General features: G+C 42.0%; 1 protein-coding gene across 4 annotated transcripts in view; it reads left to right on the top strand.

The window, feature by feature from the left end:
* The window catches only part of wu:fb16f03 (eukaryotic translation initiation factor 4 gamma 1), a 30725-nt gene extending 22020 nt beyond the window's left edge, over positions 1-8705 (top strand). For all 4 annotated transcript variants that reach the window (XM_017490498.3, XM_017490499.3, XM_017490501.3 and 1 more), the window contains 14 exons: positions 246-350; positions 1594-1872; positions 2961-3072; positions 3841-3955; positions 4111-4328; positions 4404-4525; positions 5192-5364; positions 5893-6018; positions 6126-6207; positions 6310-6408; positions 6599-6739; positions 6813-6894; positions 7186-7326; positions 8075-8705. In XM_017490498.3, the coding sequence (XP_017345987.2) occupies positions 246-350; positions 1594-1872; positions 2961-3072; positions 3841-3955; positions 4111-4328; positions 4404-4525; positions 5192-5364; positions 5893-6018; positions 6126-6207; positions 6310-6408; positions 6599-6739; positions 6813-6894; positions 7186-7326; positions 8075-8256 (1977 nt within the window). In that variant the 3' untranslated portion in view covers positions 8257-8705. The remainder of the gene's footprint in view (positions 1-245; positions 351-1593; positions 1873-2960; positions 3073-3840; positions 3956-4110; positions 4329-4403; positions 4526-5191; positions 5365-5892; positions 6019-6125; positions 6208-6309; positions 6409-6598; positions 6740-6812; positions 6895-7185; positions 7327-8074) is intronic.
* Positions 8706-9102: the final 397 nt, after the last annotated feature.

A 9102-nucleotide genomic window follows, 5' to 3' on the forward strand; every position in this document is an offset into this window, starting at 1 on the left:
GGGTTATTTTTGCAGGAGCTGCATTTTGATTGATTTGAGTTGTATTTGAGGAACTACTATTTGTGACTTGTTCTTCTGAAGCCAAAATAATCTGAAACCACTAGAACGTGTTTTTTTTGTTTGTTTGTTTGATTTTGTTTTGTTTTGTCTGTTTATTTGTTTTTTCTCTCTCTCTCTCTCTCTCTTTCTCCCTCTCCCTCCCTCTCTCTCCCTCTCTCTCTCTCCCTCTCCCTACCTGTCTCCAGCCTCGTATGGATCAGTATTTTAACCAGATGGGGAAGATCATTAAAGAGAGGAAGACGTCATCTAGAATCCGGTTCATGCTGCAGGACGTCATTGACCTGAGACGGGTAAATAATAAAAAAAAAAAAAAAAAAATTATTTTATAATACTTTTCTCAAATTTAAGATGTCTTCACAAAATCCACGACAGAAATAAGAGTTGCAACAAAATAAACACAGCAAACATGAATCAGAATTAATAGACATGTAAGAATAAGGAACATCAGGGAATGCACAGCGTGTGTGTGTGTGTGTGTGTGTGTGTGCACGTCTCTCTCTCTGTAAGTGTGTCTCTGTGCGCGATACGCTGATGCACTGCACCATAAGCTGACGCAGGTGTCCATCTCACACCAATATCCAATCAGATTCTTCATCGCACTGTTTTTTTAATCTGTACATAAATGTGTGTGTGTTTTAATGTTTGTGTAGTTCTAGTAGGTTTTGCTTTATCTGTCATTGACCTTTCACACACAAACACACACTCGCACGCACACACCCACCCTCACATGCCAAGCTTGTTGGAAACAACCAGAGTTTCATTTCTGTGGAAGGACTAGAGACATGAAGGAAGTGTGCTATCATGTTTGTGTGTGTGTGTGTGTGTGTGTGTGTGTGTGTGTGTGTGTGTGAGCGAGAGAGAGAGCGCTAAATTACAGATGGGTTTTTGTAGTAAATTGCAGCCAACAGATATTTCTGTTATTCAGTTTTCTTTACGCATCCTATTTTCTGGAAAGCAATGGTTCTTCCCGTGACGAATCCTCCTGAATTGTGTTTGCATGTAGCACACCTTTTGGGATTTTCAGTACGTTTTTTCATTTAGGACCAGGAAATGACCACATTGTTTATAATCGTAATTCAGTATGGCAGTTCTGAACATTTTTTCAGCTTTGGAATGATATGCATGGTTTAGTGGTTGTGTGCGGTATGATCTGTTTTGTTTACTGTTGATGCTGCCAGCAGCCATGTTGATTTGCCTCCTAACCCTAACTCTAACCCTTCTGAAAGCCTTCTCGACTTTCAGGGTACAGTTTCTGAGCCGAGGGATGTGTTTTTTTTTGTTTGTTTGTTTGTTTGTTTTTTTTGTGGTGGTGTTTTTTTTTGTTTGTTTGTTTGTTTTTTTTCTTTTCTAGTCAGAAGACAAAAATTCGGCCTTAGGGGCCTTTGCAATATAATTATGCTTACCATTACCATAAACCCAGGAGTAGCACAGCTACCGTAAATACTTTGAACGCGCTGGAAAATTGATATTTCCGACTTCTGCAAATCTACAAAATGATCTTCCTTGTACGTGATTATTTGTCCACTATTTTAGAATAACTGGGTGCCCAGGCGAGGAGATCAGGGCCCCAAGACGATCGAGCAGATCCACAAGGACGCCGAGATGGAGGCGCAGCGAGAGCAGATAAAAGTCCAGCAGCAGCTCCTCTTCAAGAAGGAGGGACGAGGAGGAGGAGGTGTGACCCTGGGCCCTCGGGGTGTTGGCCCCGCCTCACACCGTGGCAACCCACCACCAGACGATGGCTGGAACACGGTGCCCATCTCCACCAAGAACCGTCCCATCGACACCACTCGCCTCAGCAAGATCACCAAGGTATCATCTCGATTACAAGTAACTAGTATAAATAAATAATTAACCACGTGATTGGATTACTGAAGCCATTCGAACCTTTCCTAGTAAGAACAACTTCCTCTTTTTTTGTGTGGTGGTCTTTACTGCCCATCAATGCTATCCTGATCGGTCAGAAGGTATTGATAATTAAAAAAATTTTAATTAACAGTCACTAATTAAGACAACAACAAAAACAAAACAAGATCTTGAGTGTGCGTAAGTATTCAGTTTAGGGTGATTGTCGTGCTGGAAGGTGAACCTTCATCCCAGTCTCGGATGTCTGGCAGACTGACAGGTTAGCAGGTTTCTCCGGCTGGTTTTTACGAATTGCCCTGTATTTATTGGCTGTCATCTTTCCTTCAATCATCCCTGCTGTTGAAAAGCATCCCCACAGCATCATGCTGCCACCACCACGCTTTACTGTGGGAACAGTGTCCGTGGTGTGATTGGACGTATTGAGTTTGCGCCACACATGGCGTTTCGCACTATGGCCAAAAAGTTTAATTTTATTCTCATCTGATCAGAGAAACTTCTTCCGTGTGTTTGGGGAATCTGCCACATGCATATTTATTTTCTTTAACCAATGGCTTTTTTCTGCCCTCGCTTCCTTAAAGCCCTGCTCTATGGAGTGTAAATCTTAAAGTGGTCCTATGGGCAGAATCTCCCATCTCTGCCTGGTTTGTGAGCTTGGGCATTGTCTTGGCTGGTTTCTAGTGGAGCCATATTCTTTCCCTTTTGTTATAATGAATTTAATGGTGCTCCATGGGAGGTTCAAAGTTGGCGATCATTTCTTAGAACCCAGCCCTGATTTATACTTCTCCACAACATTGACTCTGACCTGTTTGGAGAGCATGTGCACCTGTTTGGGTGAATACATATGCACACGCAACATTTCAGTTTGGTTTTTTTTCATTCCAGCAATTTGGACTACTTTGTTAGGTTCATGACATAAAATCTGAATTAAAATCCATTTTAATTCCAGGTAATGCAACAGAACAGGAAAAACACCAAGGCACTGTATATTACAAACTAACTACTAGCTTTTATTCTTTTTCTCTGGGATTTCACAGCCGGGAGCCCTGGACTTTAACAACCAGCTACTTGCCCCCGGTGGCAAAGGATCATGGGGCAGCTGGGGCAGAGGGAGCAGTGGAGGCTCAGGGGCTAAACCCAGTGATGGTGGTGAGTTCCGTGTGCGTGCGTGTGTGTGTGTTTAATTGTATTTCCACAGAGACTGAGGCGCAGTGCTAATGCACATTAAATATTTTGTATTAACTCAGTAACTGAGTAGATGATTGTTGATTTAGTTGATTAGTTCCACAAAGTTTCATTTTAAGACCACTGCTCTACTCATTATATATGTTGTTTTTTATCTTTATTTAATTTTATTGTGTTTTTTTTTTAAATCTTCTATTAAAACATTATTTTATTCAGTTTTTATGCATTTTATTATTGTTCCGTTTGTGTATTTTATATTTTCACTTTATCCTTTAAAGATATATATTTCTACCATAATATTACTTTATTATTATTTTCAAATCCTTTGAGCTACCGTGAGTAGGAAAAGTATGGATAGAATTATTTATAGTATTTATATAGTGTTATCTTTTTTTTTTTTTTTTTTTTTCTTTTTTTTTTTCTTTTTTTCTTTTCAGGTAGATAAACAGCTGGATAAATCATGTTATAAATGTAAACACAACCAGTAAAGTTTCAGTTGAGGTTTATGTAGCTGTCAGTTGGCAAAAAAGTTTGAGAGTTCTAATCATTATAGACGTCACAACGATAGACAAAGAAAAAAAATTTTTTTTTTGATTGCAACTACATAACTTCATTCTGTTTGCTAGTTCACAAATTAAAAACGTAGTATACTAGCTAAGAAACTCTTTCTGTGCAACTACTAAATACACTGTGTATGTGTATGTTTGTGTGTGTATGTGTGTGTGTTTGCAGCTCAAGACTCGAGCCGTCCGAGTACACTGAATCGCTTCTCCGCCCTCCAGCAGCCTCCTTCCTCCTCCTCATCTTCTTCCTCCAACATGGACACAGACAGGAGAGTGCCACAAAGGTCGGAGGGCACGCTTTTCCTTTACCCGCCGTACCTTCTCACATGCTTCTCATTTTCTGTTAAAGGAGTAGCTCAGTGATATGAGGGCGTTTCTATTTCTCTCCGTTTCTATTTCTTTAATCAACCTTTGTTTTCTCTCTGACACATGTGAACAGGAGCGGCTCGAGTCGAGAGCGTGGTGACCGCCTCGAACGTGGTTCGGACCGAAACCGACCCGCCATCAGTAAGCGCAGCTTCAGCCGAGAGAAAGACGAGTGGGAGCAGAGACCGGCCGAGACGGTGCGTCGAGTCGCCAGCATGACTGATGAGCGGGAACGAGCAAGAGAGCGTGAACGAGAGAGGGAGCGAGAACGGGCACCCAGCAAAGACAGTGGTCAGTACACTCACCACAGTCAGCACTTTATACATCTATTCATAATATAAAAGATTAAACTGTGTTTGTGTGTAGTGAAAAGAGAACCTGTCTCCACATCACCTTCTGCGCCATCTAAACCAGCTCTAAGCCCTGAGGAACTCGAGAAAAAAGCCACTGCCATCATCGAGGAGTACTTACACATCAATGACATGAAGGTACACACACGCGCGCACACACACGTGCGCACACACACCCCAGGGTTTTTCTTTGATCAAAATTGGTCTCTGGAGGTGCATTGGGTTTGTCTGTGCACCTATGGAGGTGCATAGATCACTAACAAGCCTGACGTTTAACGAATCCGCTAACAACAGTTTTATTTTGTGTCGTTTTGCAGCTTGCTACTGTTTTGCAACACAAAAGCAAACATGGTGTAGCATTAAAAACAAACACAATGCCAGACCAGTTTGTTAGCTAGCATTAACCAGCTAGAAAATGCAAATAAACACGGTCTTAAATGTTAAATGAACTAGCCACCTCCACCTATAGATATTTTTGAGTCGTTGCATTGTGTTTTGATGATTGTTGATGTTAGTAGATATTAGGGTAGATGGTACTTTTAATAGAGGTAGAGACTGATTTAGGAAAGAAAAAAAAAAAACGATGCAGTGAGCTCACAAACGGCAATGTAAAACACTACTATTATACAGATATTATTCAAAAGAGGACAGTTTCACTGCAGCAGCTACAGACGAAATGTTTTAAGAAGGAAAAACAAAAGTACAAAACTACTTTTCCATTTCTGAAGTGTTGCGTGAAGGCTGGAACCATAACACGGTGTGTATGTTTGTGTGCGTGTGCCCGCGTGTGCTGGTGTCCTGCAGGAGGCGTTGCAATGTGTGAGCGAGCTGAACTCCGCATCGCTGCTCGATGTGTTTGTGAGGACAGGAATCGAGTCGACTCTGGAGCGCAGCACCATCACCAGAGAGCATATGGGCTTACTACTGCACCAACTGGTCAAAGCTGGAACGCTGTCCACACAGCAGTACTACAAAGGGTGTGTGTGTCTGTCTGTCTGGGGACATGGTTTTATATCTTAGTGAGGACCCAATTTCCCAACAAGGATAGGAATGGGACATTTGGCTGGTCTGCTGGATTTTTGCCAAAAAAAATGCAGCTTTTATTTAGAAAGCCAAAAGATTTCCTTTTTTTTTTTTTTGCTAATTGAAGTTATTGTTAGGGTAGAAAATGGAGCTGCAGTGTAGTAATGTTTAGACACATTAATAGTAATTATCAGTGGAAGGTGCTCAGAAGGATAACAAGACATAGTGTGTGATTAGTGATTCGTGGAGACAAGGCCTCACAAGTCCCCAGATGTAAGTTTATGGTCTTCTCATATGTGTGTTTTAGAGGCAATAATAGTCCTCACAGGTCCTCAGAAATGCACCAGAATCAGAATGTGTGGGGAAAAAGAAAGTGTAATGGATAAATGCAGTCTGTTGTAGAGCTTTGTAGGTCAAAGTTGTAGGTCAAAGTTTACTTTATTAATTAATGCGTGTGTGTGTGTGTGCGCGTGTTCGTTCAGGCTGATGGAGGTGCTGGAGGTGGCTGAGGACATGGCCATTGACGTGCCACATATCTGGGTTTACCTGGCTGAGCTGATCACTCCCATACTGCATGAAGGTGGGATTCCCATGGGCCCGCTCTTCAGGTGAGTCACGCAGCGCCACCTGTCTTCACAGAACCGAATAACCGAGTAACTGAGCGTGCAGCATGAAAATCAACAGCATTATGTTCATTGTGACTTCTGACCCACAGGGAAGTGTCTAAACCTCTGGTACCTATCGGCAAAGCTGGAGCTCTTCTAGCACACATCCTCACCCTGCTCTGCAAAGGAATGGTATGTCCCGTGTGTGTGTGTGTGTGTGTGTGTGTGTGTGTGTGTGAGAGTGAATAGAGAGGTATAGCAACAATATAAACACTTTTTTCTGTATGTTTGCAGAGTCATAAGAAGGTCGGAGCTATGTGGAGGGAGGCGGGGCTTAGCTGGAAGGATTTCCTGTCTGAGGATGAAGATGTCAACAAGTTTGTGACCGAGAAGGTTTGATTTAAAAAAAATTTTAATCGCTTACCTCCCTTGTTCCCTCTGTCTGCTCATCCCTTCACGTCTTCGGTTGTTCTATCATTCTTTACATCCTCATATCCTCAAACCTCTAATGTTCAACTGGAAAAGTAAAACTTTTAAAGGTGTGTGTGTGTGTGTGTGTGTGTGTGTGTGTGTGTGTGTGTAGGGAGTGGACTACACACTGGGTGAGGAGTGTGTGAAAGTTGGTAGCAGTAGGAAATCTCTGAGTATGGAAGAGATCTCCAAACAGTTGGACCAACTGCTGCAGGACAAATCTGACAACAACCGCATATACAACTGGGTGGAGGTACGTGCGTGTGTAAGTTTGCGTGTACGTGTGCGTATACAGATGGACTGATGTCACTTTGCTGTCTTATCAGGCGAACCTGGACGAGCAGCAGGCTTCATCGAACACCTTTGTGCGAGCTCTGATGACCTCCGTGTGTCAGGCTGCTATCATTTGTGAGTCGTGTAATAAATCCTTCTTTTCTAGCCTGATTAGTAACGCACACAAACCTCCAGACTGCTACAAATTTTGCATTTTTAAACGCCTCTCTCTGTCTCTCTCTCTCGCGCTCTCTCTCTCTCGCGCTCTCTCTCTCTCTCTCTCTCTCTCTCTCTCTCTCTCTCGCTCTCTCTCTCTCTCTCTCGCTCTCTCTCTCTCTCTCTCTCGCGCTCTCTCTCTCTCGCGCTCTCTCTCTCTCTCTCTCTCTCTCTCTCTCTCTCTCTCGCTCTCTCTCTTCCTGCAAACAGGCGAGACCCCGTATAAAGTGGACTCGAAAGAGATTTCCCAGAGGGCCAAGCTGCTCCAGCGCTACATTAAGGACGAGCAGAAGGAGCTGCAGGCGCTCTACGCGTTACAGAGCCTCATGGTTCAGATGGAGCAGCCGCCGAGTGAGTGTGTCTCTGTACAGCCTGCGGAAATGCACGCAACACCTAATGGGCGTGGCCTGATACTCTAACGAGTACACTTGATTGATATTCACACTGGGACAAGTGGGGAAATCTGGCGGCTTTGGGATTTTTTCCAACCAAACCTAGAAGTGAGGCGACCGCATTTATAAATAAATGAATGAATGAATGAATGAATGAATAAAAAAATAAATAAACAAACAAACAAGCAAGCTGTGTTTCCAAGGAAGCAGGAAATATAAGGAGGGAATAAGAATTCTAGTTTATCTTCCCAATTTGCGTTCCCACCTGATAAATTTCACCCAATTCAGTTGTATACAGTATTGTATTCAAGAAAGACATCATTCTAACGTTTAACTTGAACGCAACGACGTGCTAATCCTAGTTTCTACTGCCATGTTTAGAATCTAGTAAAACAAATAAAAATTCCAAAAAGGTCACGTTCGAACACTTGAGTCGGAATAACAGGAAGTTTTCCCCGTCCTCGTGGATGCAGCATTAGATCTGAGCGTAGCGAGCGTGTGTGGACGTAGAATGACTGACGTCAGATTATGGAGGGAGGAGCTTATACATGCATTATCTAATGTTGGTCCCGCCCACCTTAAATCTGTGTAATAAATGTAAGAATTTTTTTTACATCGTTAAAGTTTAGTTAAGGGAGGAATGTTGGAATAACTTACTTGTTAAGTAGCTAATGTGTTTTTTTTTTTTTTTTTGCACGTGTGTTTAGACTTGCTGCGGATGTTTTTCGACGTGCTCTACGACGAGGACATCATTAAGGAGGACGGCTTCTACAAGTGGGAGTCGAGCAAAGATCCAGCCGAGCAACAAGGAAAGGGCGTCGCCCTCAAATCAGTCACCGCCTTTTTCACTTGGCTCCGCGAGGCCGAGGACGAATCAGACAACAGCTAAAGCTTTGGCTCCTTTCACAATTTTACAATCTTCCTGAAGTTGAAACAAGATGCAGTTTTGAAAGCGCAAAAAAATCGTGGTTTTTTTTTTTTTTTTTTCTTTTCTTTCTTCTTCTTCGTTTTTTCCTGGTTTTATGCTAATGAATGTTTTTTTTTGAGCCGAAGCTGTTTATAAAAAAAAAAAAATCACAGAGAGGATAAAGAAATCTGGAGATCTTGTTCCGTTATCGCTTCAGTAGTTTTTGAAATCAACTCGGTGTCACTAAATCTCACACTCTTCGCCTATGATGTGTTGCTACAACAGCATGATTTATCGAAAGCTGCTCAGAGCTCTATATTTTTTGAAACTCTTCGAATGTCGGGTTGAGAGAAACTCTACTCTGCCTTGGAGAATGAAGTGCTGTGTTGATTTTAAAAAAAAAAGATTCCCCCCCCCCCCCCCCCGATTTTGTTAAACAGGACAAAAGAAGCAAAATCTAGAGCTGTGATTGTGGGGTTTAAAAGTGGGGAACGAACTGCTTCCTGACAGCTCTGCGTGATGCAAAAAAAAAAAAAAAAAAAAAGGATGGAAGGTGAACTTTGACCTTTTTTTTTGCTGCTGCTGCTGCTGAGGGGGTGGAGTTACACTAACCACCACCCTGAACTTGTCTGTTTTAACTTTTGTCCACTTGTTTTAAAAAAAGAAAAGAAAAAAAAAAGAAAAAGAGGACAAAAAAGCTGGTTTACTGAATCTGTGTGAATCGTGTAGTGCGTTTTATAAAATACAATCAATACTAAAACAGAAAAAAAATAACTGATTTACCGTAAAAGATGCAAAAGTGTTAAATAAATAAATAAATACTTTTTT

This window comes from Ictalurus punctatus, unplaced genomic scaffold (genome assembly GCF_001660625.3).
Source record: "Ictalurus punctatus breed USDA103 unplaced genomic scaffold, Coco_2.0 Super-Scaffold_100071, whole genome shotgun sequence".
Classification (NCBI taxonomy): domain Eukaryota; kingdom Metazoa; phylum Chordata; class Actinopteri; order Siluriformes; family Ictaluridae; genus Ictalurus; species Ictalurus punctatus.